The sequence below is a fragment of the Aspergillus novofumigatus genome (assembly GCF_002847465.1).
Source record: "Aspergillus novofumigatus IBT 16806 chromosome Unknown P174scaffold_4, whole genome shotgun sequence".
NCBI classification, from domain to species: domain Eukaryota; kingdom Fungi; phylum Ascomycota; class Eurotiomycetes; order Eurotiales; family Aspergillaceae; genus Aspergillus; species Aspergillus novofumigatus.
Genome location: NW_020194277.1, coordinates 3,044,724 through 3,059,024, shown reverse-complemented (window position 1 = coordinate 3,059,024; position 14,301 = coordinate 3,044,724). Strand labels below are relative to the sequence as shown.

General features: G+C 50.9%; 5 protein-coding genes across 5 annotated transcripts; 2 read left to right on the top strand and 3 right to left on the bottom strand.

The window, feature by feature from the left end:
* Window positions 1-382: 382 nt before the first annotated feature.
* On the bottom strand, window positions 383-2,909 carry P174DRAFT_512701 (RING-type E3 ubiquitin transferase MAG2; the record flags this gene model as incomplete). The annotated part of the gene is made up of 3 exons (XM_024831902.1): window positions 2,414-2,909; window positions 1,254-2,337; window positions 383-1,170 (listed from the first exon to the last, which is right to left on the bottom strand). Exons 1-3 carry the CDS (start codon window positions 2,666-2,668, stop codon window positions 383-385), a joined length of 2,127 nt encoding a protein of 708 aa, XP_024683160.1. The 5' UTR covers window positions 2,669-2,909.
* Window positions 2,910-3,439: 530 nt separating this feature from the next.
* P174DRAFT_460625 (mRNA-binding ubiquitin-specific protease UBP3) lies at window positions 3,440-6,276 on the top strand (the record flags this gene model as incomplete). Its single annotated transcript, XM_024829909.1, has 5 exons — window positions 3,440-3,937; window positions 3,999-4,739; window positions 4,797-4,903; window positions 4,960-5,122; window positions 5,185-6,276. 5 exons carry the CDS (start codon window positions 3,440-3,442, stop codon window positions 6,274-6,276), a joined length of 2,601 nt encoding a protein of 866 aa, XP_024683159.1.
* A 1,390-nt stretch (window positions 6,277-7,666) lies between these two features.
* Window positions 7,667-9,552, bottom strand: P174DRAFT_421096 (putative Na/H antiporter; the record flags this gene model as incomplete). Its single annotated transcript, XM_024824922.1, has 5 exons — window positions 7,667-8,038; window positions 8,088-8,496; window positions 8,546-8,628; window positions 8,683-9,356; window positions 9,435-9,552. 5 exons carry the CDS (start codon window positions 9,550-9,552, stop codon window positions 7,667-7,669), a joined length of 1,656 nt encoding a protein of 551 aa, XP_024683158.1.
* Window positions 9,553-10,180: 628 nt separating this feature from the next.
* On the bottom strand, window positions 10,181-12,059 carry P174DRAFT_187328 (RNA-DNA hybrid ribonuclease). Its single transcript, XM_024821273.1, has 4 exons — window positions 11,518-12,059; window positions 10,848-11,448; window positions 10,458-10,765; window positions 10,181-10,379 (listed from the first exon to the last, which is right to left on the bottom strand). The coding sequence occupies exons 1-4, from the start codon at window positions 11,726-11,728 to the stop codon at window positions 10,339-10,341; spliced, it is 1,161 nt and encodes a 386-aa protein (XP_024683157.1). The 5' UTR covers window positions 11,729-12,059; the 3' UTR covers window positions 10,181-10,338.
* Window positions 12,060-13,187: 1,128 nt separating this feature from the next.
* P174DRAFT_451424 (ankyrin) lies at window positions 13,188-14,206 on the top strand (the record flags this gene model as incomplete). The annotated part of the gene is made up of 3 exons (XM_024829007.1): window positions 13,188-13,197; window positions 13,295-13,851; window positions 13,909-14,206. 3 exons carry the CDS (start codon window positions 13,188-13,190, stop codon window positions 13,999-14,001), a joined length of 660 nt encoding a protein of 219 aa, XP_024683156.1. The 3' UTR covers window positions 14,002-14,206.
* Between the last annotated feature and the right edge of the window lie 95 nt (window positions 14,207-14,301).

Below are 14,301 nucleotides of genomic sequence, written 5' to 3'. Positions count from 1 at the left end.
CAAGGAAGTCAGAGATTCTATCAATCCCAGGCGACCAAGTGTACTATTATTTATTCTATCTGAGGTTTGCGCGTAGTAACCAACCGAAACAGTCACTTCAGGTAATCGAGAATTCATAACATATCTTTATTCAGCATCTATTTCAGCAGGGCAATTGTATATTTCCGAGATTGTTGAGATCTTCAAACTCCATGCCATGCTCCTTCAACAAGAGAGATACACTCCCGTAAGACCACCTGCGCTCACGAAAGAATAGTTCCCTCCCAAAAAAACCCCATGAATAAAGGAAGACCTAAAAAATCTGAAGAGAAAAAAAATGAGCAGGAAAAATGGAAGAAAATGAGGTGGATGTGCCGCTATACAATGATAGGTATTCATGCAATCATGCTCCTCTCTGAATGTTGGTTGACATGAGCGTGATCTTCTTATTCTTTTTCTTGCGTCCGCCACCACCAGCAGAAGAAGGTTGGTTTCCTTCCAGACTCGTCTGAGCCAACAACTGCCTTTCCTGGTGAGCTAGTAATTCTTCTTCCCAGTCCTCGCGCCAGCCGTCGTGGCGAGCGGGTCTTGAGGGAACTTCTGACGACTCTGAGATTGATGGTGCGACGGTAGTTCCCCAAACAGTACGAACTCCGGGAGGAGTAGTCGACGGTGAGGCTAAGGCGCCAAACTGCGAGGACAGCCGAGGTGGTGATGCGGACGATGAGCCAGCGTCGAAGGGCGGAAAGCCGTCAGCCGTAGGGTCATTGGACAATGGCTGGAAATCTTGACCTGAAAACGGTGGATCACTGATGCCAATGCTGGGTCTCCTGCGGCGTGCGGCGGCCCAGCGTTTTTCCTCCTCTTCCTTCTCCGCGCGGAGTCGTTCCTTCTCTTCGCGTGCCTCTTTCTCCTTGTTCCGCTTCCTTCTTCTTCCAGTCTCAGCGCTGAAGCGCTCCAATATTTCTGGGACGACCACATCTCTCCAATCGCATTCGAGGAAGTTCACCTCACATCCTTGTGGAAGATGGCTTAAATATTTGACACGCTTCCGGAGCTCATCGTCAACGATATGTCCGCTTGAGATACGCTCGACGCGGGGAAGTATCGTCGCTGGAAATGTAGCGTAATCTCCGAAAGCAGCCTTCAGTATGCGAATATCCAATGGAGACAGGTAGAATTGAGGAAGAGCTTGATAGAAGTAAAAAGGATGGTCGGGGGGTGAGGTCCATTGCCTTCCCGAGTCCGATCGCCTGCATGAGAGCTTCGGCTACGCCCAGGATCTTTCTGTTTCAACTTCGCTTCCGGAGTCGAGTTCAATTGAACTTTGCTCACAGCCTCCGCCACGCGGTCTACGTCACCGGTCGTAGCCGGAGTAGTAGTAGCCCCAGTGCCCACGCCTGACGATGACATGGACTCAGCCGACGGGGTCCCTGTTTGAGTAGCATCAGGTGGGGACTCCGCCGGGACGGCTTCCCTGAGTGACTTGTCCATAGCAGGTTGTCGCTCAACGTCGGGTGGATTCCCAATTCCTTTAATTTTTGCTTTGGCGTCGTTGATGGTGGCAATAGCCTTTTTGGTCCACGTAGTATCGTCACCAAATAAAAGCTCATCCTCAGCTTCCTGCCTTCGAAGATCCTCCACTTCTGCATCATATTGAGCGATCATGTAATCTTCGCCACCTTTCATAATTCGAGCGTAGTCAGCTACCTCCGCTGCATGGTACCATGGAACATCCTCGCCGGGGTTGAGACTCTCTGCGCCGTCGCGCGGTAGAGCAAGGGTACTGCCTGGATCTCGCTTCACCAGACGTAGTACCACATCACCACCTTCGACAGGGATATCTCCTTCTTGCCCACGAAACCACCGTACAGGTCGGGTCTCTGAAATGTAGATTGAGTCCCAACAAATTGGGCACTTCTTCCACCGAGCCTTCTTCTCAGGAACTGGGGTGTCATCGTCAGTAGAGTGCATATAGCGAATCAGACATGGTAGGCAGAATATGTGACCACACCGAGCCATCCGAGGCGCTACTGGCGTAGATAAACAGATGGGACAGCTTGTGGATTGGGTTTGCGCCGAGACCAGGACCTGCAAGACGGAATCCCAATCCAGATGAACATCGGCATTCGCCGCCTGCGCATGATAACTTCGAGTGGGATTCACAATAAACCGGTAATTTGCGTGCACGTAGCGAGCTTTATCCATAGCATGGTAACCCGAGCCTAATCCCCACGAAGCATATCGACGGCTATTGCGTGGTGGCGGCTGGTATTGCGGGCGTGGAGGTAGGGAAAAGTTCATCAAATGCGTGATGGACGTTTGTCCTTTACGACTCGTTGTCGATCTCATGACGGCCTGAGCACCAGAGTATCAAATCTTAGTTTTCTGATCAAAGATCTGAAAAAAGAATGATTGCTTTTGAAACACATACAGTTTCGCTGTACTCGTCATCATCTAGCAACCTAGGTCGCCTCTGCCGTTTGTGATGGCTCTTGAGAGCCTGGTTATTTCTTGGAGAACTCGAATTCCTCGCTGCCAATCCCGCTCCGAAACTACCAGAGCCACCAGTCCGCCTCTGAGAACCGCTATCGACCGAGGGAGTTGAGTAAAATACCGCGGAAACGGACTGGCTAGGAATATTCACGACTTTTGAAGAATTGGGCACCTGACCAGAATTGGACGACATCTCTCAACCCAAATTCGACGATGACGGCCGGTCCTGATTTCCTATGGCGGGGGAGAGCGGATAGGAAGTAGTGTTATGAGGGGAAGAGAATGGAAGGCCGAGACTGAGCCACAGCACGAGAGAGATCAACCCTCGATGCGAATGCAGATCATAGGACATACACTCAAGCATGCGATGACACCAATCAGAGGCCCAAGGCTAACATGGGGAGAGGAGAAGCACCAAGTCCTGATCCCTCTCCTGTCGGGGGGAGAAAGATGAAGAATGAGGAGGAGGGGCGAGTATGTCATGTCTTGGCAGCCATCGAGAGCCTCAGGCACGTGCCGCCCGCCCAAAAAACAGCATCTCACTCAGCTCCAAATCGGCCTCTCCATCGCCTGGCCTCCTCGCCTTCTTCCGCTGCGATCTGTGCCTCTTTGCGGCATACTCCTTTTTACTGCATCTCATTCGTCGCTTTACTGAGATTAAGGTGTCTCCTCCTAGGTAAGTGTCTCAGATCATCGATCCTGCGATCTCTACTTATCCTGAACTGACAGATCCCATTTAGCTCCGGCCACAAAAAACGAGACATCGAGCAAAAAGACTTCCACATTTATTATTTGCCGTTTCCGCCTTCGAGTTGCGATGGCCGTATAGACGGGTTCTGCTCCGTCAGCTCCTGGTCCACCTCTCTTCGTGATTCTTATGGCTCCCATTGAGGCAACGCGTGGCTGAACAAGTCGAGGCAACCTTCCGACGTGCCTGGACATGATGAACCATCATCTGCCCGCAATGCCCCATGGGCAGCCACCCATGCCGCCTCCTCGACGACAACAAGATCTACCTTATGCTGGAGGGCCGCCCAACATGCGCTCTCCGCCCGCCTATATGGGTTATCACCCTCACATGAACGGCCATCCACCTCCTGCTTACTCACCGCAACAATATGGTCAGTGGTATCCAGCGTATCCTCAGATGCAACTTCCTCCTCGACCATTTCAGCCTCCATATGCGCCAATGATTGTCTCTTCGTACCCTCATTCGCCGCCTGTGATGGCTCCATCTCACATGCCACCCCCGTCGCTTGCAATGCAGCCTAGGGCCGCGACTCCTCTTCAATCTACCATGTCTCCGCCCGTCGGATCGGTGCCTGTCCCATTAAACATGCAGCCTCAGTCTCCTGCGGATATTCCTGTTCATTTCACACCCAGTCCTGTTGTGTCTTCGCCATCTGCTTCAGCGCCTGTGATACCCGCTGCCCCTGCTCCGAGTGAGCCTTTCCGTGCTCCGGTGAGTGTTTTGAGTTTGCCTGAGTCCCAGTCGGATGTTTTCGCTAACCAAAAGACTGCAGTTGCCTTGGCTCTCGGTACCCGATCGTCCTTTCCCTGCCAGGACCCCTCACAGACGTCGAAAGGGTCGCAGTTTACAAATCTCATCTGTCTCGGTCGAGCTGCCTTCAAAGGAACCGCAACTAGCTAAGCAGGGAGAGAAACTAGATGAAGAGAAGCCGGTCGAACAGACTGTGCAAGAACAATCAGAACCCCAGACTCCATCCCTATCTGCTGCTCCTTCGGTTGTGGATTCGACTCAGCCCACGACACCGTCTTCAGCTGTTGTCTCCACAACGGCCCGCTCTCAGTCACACTCGAAAGGATCAAAACCCGCCGTTCCTGTGGTGCCAGTTTTGCCCGTCATCCCAGGCCCTGTAGCCCACCAACGGCAGCCACCTCAGCCACCTAAAGACGACGCGGGTCGTGTTCCTGAAACTCCTAAATCAGCAACAGCCTCTGTTGCCTCAGTGAACGAGACACCAAAAGAAGACGCCGCTGAAGAGACAGCCAAGGCGGCTTCGCCTCCACGTGCTGCCCCTAAGTCTTGGGCAGACCTTGTTCGAGCAAAAGGAGCGTCGAGAGTCTCGGGCCCAGCTGGTGCTCACTCGGTCGAGTCTAACGGCCCGGTCATGCGCAAGAGCGAATCTCTGGCAGATGTTCTAACCAGTCTTGGGGAGGACGTCTCTCAGTACAGCGACAAAGTCGCCTTTCTTGAACCAAGAGGGCTTATAAATACTGGAAATATGTGTTACATGAACTCCGTAAGTTGGCGCGCGATTTGGTTTGCTGATGCACATTTACTAAAGGTCTGAGAACAGGTCCTTCAAATTCTGGTCTCCTGCATACCGTTCTATCAATTCCTGGATCATGTCGGCAGACGAGCATCACATAACGTCCAGAGCGCATTTCCTATGGTTGACGCTATGTCAGTTTGCCCTACTTGCTTCCCACTACATACGACTGTACTTACATCGTGTTTAGGATCATGTTCATGAAAGAATTCCGTGTCGTCGATGCTGCTCATTCGGAAGAACAGTTGAGGCTTCGGCTGAAACCTAATGAGCTCGAAGAATATGGCGAAGCCTTTACCCCGGACTTTGTATACGAAGTGATACGACAATTACCACGATTCCGGGATATGCAAGTAAGTTTTGCTCTTCACACACACTGATAGAGTGATTTGCTCATCAACTATTCTTTTATTAGCGAGGTCACCAGCAGGATGCTCAAGAGTTCCTTGGATTCCTTCTGGAGGAAATGCACGAAGAATGCGCTCGAGCTGCGAAAAACGCGAGCACGACAAAACCTGCGGCTTCAACATCCGCTGAATCGATTGATAAAGAGGAGCAGTCTGGTGATGGGTGGCTAGAAGTCGGACACAAACAAAAGGCTGCAGTCACACGCTCTTCCGGTCACATCGCGCAGGAGTCTCCTATCACCAGGATATTCGGTGGTAAGATCAGATCGGAGTTCAAGGTACCGGGCAACAAGACTTCCGTGACCTTGGAGCCTTATCAGCCTCTGCAGCTCGACATTGGCTCCCCTGATATCCACAATATCGTCGACGCTCTGAAAGGTCTAACCAAGCCGGAGAGCATCCAAGGTGACTTTAACTCTTCTCGTGGTCCCAACGTCACTGCCACCAAGCAGATATTCATTGAGAATCTGCCACCTGTCCTCATTCTCCATCTGAAGCGGTTCCAGTATGACAGCGTGACCAGAGGTACGCAGAAGATATGGAAGAAGATTGGGTATCCCTTGGACCTTGAGATTCCCCGAGAGGTCTTCGCTCCGAACAAACGCAATATTATGATGGCTCATGGTGGTTTGCCCAAATACCGCCTCATTGGTGTCATCTATCACCATGGCAGAAACGCTAGCGGCGGGCATTATACGGTAGATGTACGCCGTCAAGACGGTCGCGAGTGGATTCGCCTCGACGATACGGTTATTCGCCGGATCAAAAGCGAGGATGTCGCGGAAGCCGGCGGCGAGGAAGATCCGAAGGTGCTCGCTGCTGCGCTCGAGCAACACAAGCGAGACAATACCTCCAATGCTAACATCTTTGGTCATATTGACCAGGATGATCAGGAGCAGTCTGACAATGAAAGAGGCTGGAGTCAAGTGAATGGAACAAGCACGGGAGGCCATTCGAGCAAGAAGTCCACCTCCGCCGTTTTGAACGGGGCCTCTGCCGCTGCTTCGGGAAGTTCTTCCGGAGTCAGGACTCCCGTCGGCCGCTATGGGTCTCGTGACAACAAAGTGGCATATCTTCTCTTCTACCAACGTATTGCATGAACGCCAAACAGGCATTGAAAAGCATCGTTGAGTTCCAAGAGGCGGAGGCGCCACGACCTAACGAAGGTCCCCAATAACGAAAAAGTAAGACGCCTCTGCCGCTCGCCTTACCATCACTCTGCCAGTGTGCAATCCTTCTTTTAACTGTCGTCCGTCCTCCAAATCACTGCCTCTAACTGTACGCCTGATTCGTTACATCGGTGCGACCTATAATGCATGGACTTCTGAATCGTTTGCTGACCTCCCTAGTCTCTCTGTCAGCTGTAAATACACCCATCCGCAGTTCATTTGTCATGAGTCGACTGTTCATAAAGCGGATGTTGTTTGAGCGAATTTATTCGAGGCATATCGGCTAAAGGAAGCAATCGTTTCCTTCATCCATCCACTCTTTCCTCAAGACTTGGCTTATATCTGCAATCAGCACTTGATTTACTTGCTCAGATGACTTTTTCCATGATGAGCGCCTCGCATTCGATACCTGTTTTATTTCCCGCATCTCTCTTCCCGATGATGTTCGTCACGACTATCCTTTTCTTTTTTCTTTTTCTTTTCACCATGTTTGTATTCGCAGTGCTGTATCTAGTGGGATGTTTCTCCGGCATATACCCCCTTCTTTCTTCGCATAGCTCCACATTTGGGTTTGCCTTGCGGACAAAAACGGGTCTTTTTCTGATATGTGGCGTGGATTGGACTTATGACGACCCTACGAATCTTCTTATCCATAGACATGTTGATCGAGAGGATGCGTGGCATTTTCTTTTCGGCTGATCAGGCAGGCATTCGAGCGGAGGAGGTGTGCACGAACGGGACTACTGGCGGTTGTCAAGGGCCCGGCTCTGGTGGGATGGTCGCTGGATGATTCTCTACTTCTTGCCTCGATAGGCGCTACATGTAACCTTTTTCATGATGGAAATATGAGGACATTTGCTTTCATGAGGGGTGACTTTTCGGTGTGTGTGTGTGTGTGTTTCAAATGACGACGACGACGATTTGATGGAGTGAGTGGTGGTCAAAAAGGGACAAAAAGGATGGGATGGGAGGTTATGAAGATCACAAAAGCATGTTTTAGGAAAATCTAACACATTTTCATCTAATCTGCTGTGCCTGATCCCGAATCTGTAATATGTAATAGGTATCGTCTGTGCTGTATCAATAAGGCGTCCAACGAAGTTTGACCAATATGCATTGGGGGTATTTATCTTCAGAAATGAGTCAAAGCGGCCAAGTATAAACGCAAAAGACCGCGCGATTATCTATCAATAGTCTATCAAATGCTGAGCCTATTTGTGTATCCGAATCGACAAAAGCCTTCTCATGTGTCTGAGAATCGGACACCATCGGGGGGTGAGAGTCCAGGCTGGTATCGCTGGAAGCAATGGATCTTCTCAGATCATTGTCTCTCGGCAGTCGGACCAGCAGGAGCTGGAATAGCGCCCGTCTCACAATCATGGATGATGAGGTTCACCGGTCTAGCGGGTTCTTCGGCATTTCCTGTCCCGATCTGCTGCTCTGTAGAAGGTGCTGGCCGAATCACAGATCGGCCAATCTGGAAGACGGTAGGCTCCGGAGGTTCGCGCCCAGTGCCGCGCTTACGGCCGCGGTTGGCAGACACGCCCCGCGTGGCAGTGCTGTGGGTGTGGCTGATATTCGCGATGGGGACCGGATCAGGGTCGGTTGGGCTGCTGGTGCTGAGAACGCTGGAGATGGTCCGAGGGAGATGATATCCAGCTTTGACCAGTGGGATGGAAAGTCCATGAACAACCTGACAGCACGTTAGCGACGTTCTCGTCCAGTTATGCGTGTAAACTTACGATGCTGCATATAACTAGAAACCAGACAACCACATCAACGGCTTCAGAGACCCTCTGCGCATCCTCACGGACTTTGCCCTCCACCGTGATCGTACGCAGATATTCACGAGTCACCGACAGGTAGAAGATGGCTCCGACCCCGATGGGTCCGAAGAAACCGACAAAGCCAGCTTGAAAGAGATGCTCGATCTGATGAATGTACTTGTGCATAGCGAAAATGATCGGCATCCGGCGAACGAGTAGAATCAGAACGCCCAGGAATATAAGGCGGTAGATTGGAATGATGTCGTTGTTCACGAACGAAGCCCACGGACAAACAGCGCCAAACCACATGAATACGGCCAAGTTAAGAAGCATATCAATAGTCGGCTGGAGCGAGTCATCCATCGTTTCTAGGCGAAACCAATCACTGATTGCGTGAGTATAACGTATATTCGGATCTGTCGACGGGAACTTACTCCTGAGTAAAGACATTTCCTGCAACGAAGCAAGCTAAAAGATCGTCGGTCCCAATCATGCCACAGGTTCCGAGAACAAAGAGCTGTACATGATCAGCAATTGAAGGTGCCTCTAGATGGAGCGGTGCCAAACATACTGCAAGCGCGATGGCAAAGACGAGAAAACTCTCGCGGTCAACATAACGCTTCTCCTCGGCCCAATGAAGAAGCTCTCTGGAAACCCAGCCAACGGCGATCCCGTACACGACGCTCAAGATTACTGTATAGACCCATGTTTCGTAGAACCAGAGGCCAATTGCCTTGCCAGCACCTCCACTGTAGCCCTGACCATCCATTCCAATGTATTTCAGGAGGTACAACCCGAAAAAGAGAAATGGGTAGCCAAGTCCATCGTTTGCTCCCGATTCAGCAACGATGATTCTCTGCAGAGGACGGGGAACATTTTTGTCCGCGAATTTTCCCTTCACGATGGAATTGGAGAGCACGGGATCGGTTGGAGTGATACAGGCACCGACTATCAGCGCGTGGAGGAACTGGAAATTGGGAATCATAGCCCAGATCACCAAGCTGCTACACATCCACATGGCGGCCATTCCTGGACCCAGAAGAAGCGACAGGCTCTTCCATTCTATCTGCAAGTACCGCTTCGGAAGTTGAATTCCGGCCAGTACCAGCTGGACCCCAAGAACGAGCCTGGTGAAATACAGAGTGATTTCCTCTAGGTTCTGTTCAGACCCTAGGGCATACTCTTTGGGCCTTATGAAATTGGCCGCATGGGGGGAGAAGACGATCCCCGCCAATAGAGAGATTACTGCGTATTGCCCGTCAGTCACACTGTACTAATTGCAATGCATTTTTGTTGTCCTAGAAGGAAGGGCATCCCACGAACATGCTTCAGACAAATAAAACCTCTCCTTGAACAAATAGGACACCAATCCAAAGACGGAGATAAAACCCCCCAACGTCGCACAGACGATGTTGAAGTTGATCAGCGAGAGAGTAGGCATGGCTGCTCGTAGCCCCTTGCTTGCAGCTTCGACCCTATGCGTTAACTATTGATTGTCGTCAATCTACCACAAATCGCTAGTCCGGCTTATCGTGCGGAATGCGGCCAAGCGGTGTCACAGCGTGGGCAGGTTTGACAAGGATTGTTCCACGAATGCAGAAACGTGATAATGATGTTCCAATAAATCAGAAGAGATAGTTGAATCTCATGAATTACCAGCAAGTGTTATTCAATCATAGTAATATAAACGAGCTTTCCCACAATCTTCTTTCCAATCATGTAGATGTTTGCTGGCGATAGGCCTGATATCGGCACTCTGGGACGCAAGTCTAGCTGCCTGAACGAGGAAAGACGAAGGACGTTGCAAGCAACCATAAAAGCTCAACTGAGAAGTACAGGTTTTAGTCCACGCAGGATCAGGAAAAAGAATCGATAGATATGACTGAGGGGAAGGATTCGAAGAAGGAAACATCCGCCAAGAAACAGCGTGAGTGGGGAGGAAATGGCGGCGAGCAAATCACATGCTAGAAGAATGGCCGGTGCTGCCCGGTCTCGGAAATACTGGAGTATGCCATGGCTTCTAAGGATGGACTTTGGAGCTATGCCTAAGATAATTGACAAAGGAGATAGATAGACACGGCTACATAAAGGATATATGATGTCCAATTGACTCTGTCCATTGTCGCATCTTCCCTTCATGGGAGTATCACTGCTGTGCGGAGCGGAACTTCAGTTCAATATACCCAGCAGAACTTCGAATTATGGGATGTTTCCCAGGTATACAAGCCTAGAAATCTTCGTCAAGAACCTCATCCGGGATATTGCGTGCTGCTTCCAGAGCTGCTGCTTTCTCCGAAACCCCCCTTCGAGCGCCACTAACTGCAAGACGGTCAGCAGCTTCGTTGCCCGGATCGCGGTTATGTCCCTTGACCCATTCAAATAGAGTCTTGACTTTGAGCTCATTGCGTTCCTCGATCTTCACCAAGATCGACTCGATCAAATCCTTATTCTCGACTGGCTTCTGGTCGGCAGTCAACCAGTTATTCTTCCGCCACTTGACGAACCATACAGTCACACAATCTATCGCATAACGACTATCTGTGAAGATGGTGACGTCGCGATGCCGAGGAGCGATGTCCAGAGCTCGAAGAATTGCGGTAAGTTCCGCACGCTGATTAGTCTGCCGGTTGCCTCTTAATGGCTCCGAGACGTTTCTGCTGGGAAGAAGGCGTGTCAGTGAAACTCCCAGGCCATCGCAGTTTAGCGTAGAAGCTATGGAGAATAGTGAGGACAAACCTTGTATCTCCGGGCCCAAAGAAGACTCCGACGCCTGCCGCTGCCGTGTCTCTACCGTTCTTCAGCGCACTGCCGTCTGTGTAGATGCGCAACATGCCCGGGGGACCAATCGGCCTCGTCTTGGTTGCGGATTTTTGCTCATTGGTTTTGTAAACCACCTTTCCTGTGGCCGGGTCCAAAAGCACATTGGGATCGAAGCCGTCCTCCGCACCTGGCGGTAATGGACCAGTGCCCGGTTCCAAGATGTTTCCCTGCTCGTCCTTTGGTATCTCATCCGTAAGACCTGGTGGTCCGGGCAATGTCTGCGACGTAGCAGTACCTCCGGCAAAGGTAGCTCCCGCTCCCGCTCCCGCTCCCTGCTCCATTCTGACGAATTCCTCCGCCTCTTCTCGCGTGGAGAATTTCTTGTAACGAGGGCGGGCAAACCCTCTGATCTGTTCCTGCGCCCTGGCCCAATCTGTGTATACACCGGGGACGCGTCCTCGCTGGATGCCGTAGAATCTTGTTGGCTCCGAACTCGAAGGAGCGGCACCACGGGCGCCTGGCAGCTGCGTCCCTGTAAGGAAAGCATTTGCTTCCTCGTAGGTTGGGAAAGCTTGAACTATTGGAGACGATGAATATTAGCCCAAGCCACGCACTTAGCAGGGCAGAGAATTCTCTCGGCACTTACAGACCGCCCCTTTGTACCCCGTCACTTGAGTCAAGCAGTCATTCCATTCGTAGTAGATGCCAGGCTGATAGCCCGCCTTGACCGCATAAAACTTCCCCGGTGCGCTTCGCTTTCTCTTGGTACCTGCTGTTGCCGAGGCATTGGGCTTGGGACTGCCGGAAGTCTTCGCCGCAGGGCCAGGACTAGGCGAAGGGGTGGTGTTGTTGTTCATCGCGTCGTACAGAGGGTGCGGAAAGGTCGAAAAGAGGCGAGAGGATGTTCCGTTCGAAAGCAGGAAGCTTGAATAGACTCTACTTGGCAGTGCAGCCAAGCTTCGAGGTACGGTGGAGCAGGATCGAGGGACGAGAATGCTTGGTCTGCAGGGCGACGGGAAACACCGGGGCCCCAGCTTTGAAGCCGAGAATTTGAACCACAGGGTAGGCGTGGTGGATAAGATAAATGCAGAACTGATCAAAATGGCATGGATTTTCCTGAAACTGGGAGCCTTCAACAGATATAAATGATGAAGGTTGAGGTGAGGGGGTGGAGGGCCCGACAGTGCGAGAGGAAGGGGGGGGGGTGTCCGGCTGGATGGTGGAGGTGTTGGGGGCAGAACTTCCTCTTTCACCCCTCTCTTCTTTTTCCCATCTCGATATCTGAATGACTCGAAGTCTCTGTCAACGTTAAGGTAATAGACTGAGCCATGAAGTAAGTGGCTTGGAGTATCAGTCTTCTATCCCTGATTCAAGAGGGAGATGTTGAGGGAAGCTTCTTAAACATTTTCTGGGCCTATATGGACCACCGCATAGTCTGCTACTTTCCGTCTCGGGCGAGCATATCAATGGCATAGTCAATCCCAAACACACAAAAATGCAGGAATAGTTAGTGCATGTTAATGGCATACCATACAGCTCATTCACAACTTGGATTATGAAAATAACTTTCACTATCAACATCCGAAAGGGTGGTTGCACCACTGGCGGCCGCGTATATTATATCACGTGACTCTATACTGTCGAGCATCGACCAACAACAATCCAGAGACGCAGTCCAGATGCTGCTGATCTTACATATAATTGTACTGACATTAGACGGAATATGATGTACCGCTTAATTGGTTGCCTCTACCGGATGTCCTAGTTTGCCGGGATATACAGAGGACGTATATAACAGCTACTCAACGAAGCTGCCCAGCAGTATAGATCTCATAAGCAGGGATATCTTCTGGTATAGTGGACGGATACAGAATGTTATCTATCCGGACGAGCATCGTAATTCATATTATGGGAAAGGGCGTGATCGTAGTCCCCTTGTCTGTAAGTCTCTTTATGTTTCTCCCGACGTGAGCCCTAAAGGATCTGTATGTCGTTGCGCATCGCCGAGAAGACTAGCACGCCTTCACACACACGAAAACGAAATGTATCTTTTCCGTTGCAAAACTCTGCTCTCAAGCTTTCATCTGTGTTCAAGGTCCAGACCTGCAGGTGAAAATCCATATCAGCTTTCCAACTCTCCTGCGCAGCTTCACCGGACCCCTTACTGGGGCATTTGAAGCCGGGCAAGCTTCAGAGGTATCTCCCCGTATTATGAGATAGATAAAGATAAACCCGGTGTTGACGTGACTGCCTTTTTGAATCAGGATCCTTCCCAAACGTCAAGAACGCAGGATACCTGCCCTCAGTGCCTTTGACATGGCCACCTGTAAGTCGACCTCCCAGTTCTCCGAATACATCAAGGAGGCATGAGGCAAGGCAGCCTTGATGATAAGATTGACCGTGATTGACTAACAGGTGTACAGACGAAACCGACCCGGAGATTGGCTTCGATCAGGACGACCCTAGGTACTGGCATGCCCTCCACGTCAACCTGCACCATGCAATCTTAGAAAAGGATATGGCCGAAGTCAAGCGCCTGTTGAGCTTGGGAGCCGACATCAATCTCAAAACTGAGCATGGCTACACTGCACTGGATTGGGCAGACCATCTAAAAAACTTGGAAGTCGCCAAGTGCCTTCTTCGGAACATGAACGTGAAATTGCACGGATATGTCGAAATCCTCAAGCATATCCGTGCCAAACGCCCGATCATTGTGCGCGCTCTCCTGGAGATGGGGGTCACTGGCATGCTCGCCAAAAACAAGCGCTTCCATAGAGGTTTGATCCTGCAGGCTTGTCGGATCGGCCATCCGACTATACTCCAGATGCTGATCAACTGCGTTCCCGGCTACATGATAACTGACTACAAACAAGTGTATTTGCAAGTAGCGGCGTCTGAGCATAACGACGATGTCCTGGAAATACTGCGCGCGAGGGCTCGTCAAGAAGACGCGTGGAGAGAGAACTACCTCAGGCCCAAGGTAAATCTACCATCCAAACTCGATGTGGGTTAGAAACCTTGAAGCTGACCGCAATAGACCTCTGTGACTCAGGTTCAACTGCCGCCAAGAGACCTTGAGTATGAGAAGATCTTCGATGAGTACATCAACCCGGACGCGTATCTTCCTTGAGTCAGAGTTGGAGTCCGTTGGCTTGTTGACTTTGTTGGTTCTGTTGGCCTGCTATCGTGGCAGATGGTGGCATCTTTGATTATCAGAGCAATGATTGAAAACGTGTCCATGCCTTACGCAGATATGACTAGCGATTGAATCGAGATCCAAGACATTGTATTTGCATTTTTGCTCTTCTCCTTGCATAAAGCTGTCAAGGTCGTAGTGTCTTCTCTGAGGTTCTTTCCAGGGGTTGTTCTGAAGTGAGCACGAGGTTGTCGGTATTCTTGGCGAACGATTTCCCAAAACGGTCCCCGCTGT

Coding starts and splice junctions, on each gene's coding strand:
- P174DRAFT_187328 (XM_024821273.1), bottom strand. CDS start 11,728: ATGAACAACAACACCACCCCTTCGCCTAGTCCTGGCCCTGCGGCGAAG. Junction 10,766..10,847: donor TTTGGGCCCGGAGATACAAG/GTTTGTCCTCAC, acceptor TCTTCCCAGCAG/AAACGTCTCGGAGCCATTAA. Junction 10,380..10,457: donor GGGACATAACCGCGATCCGG/GCAACGAAGCTG, acceptor CTCTGGAAGCAG/CACGCAATATCCCGGATGAG.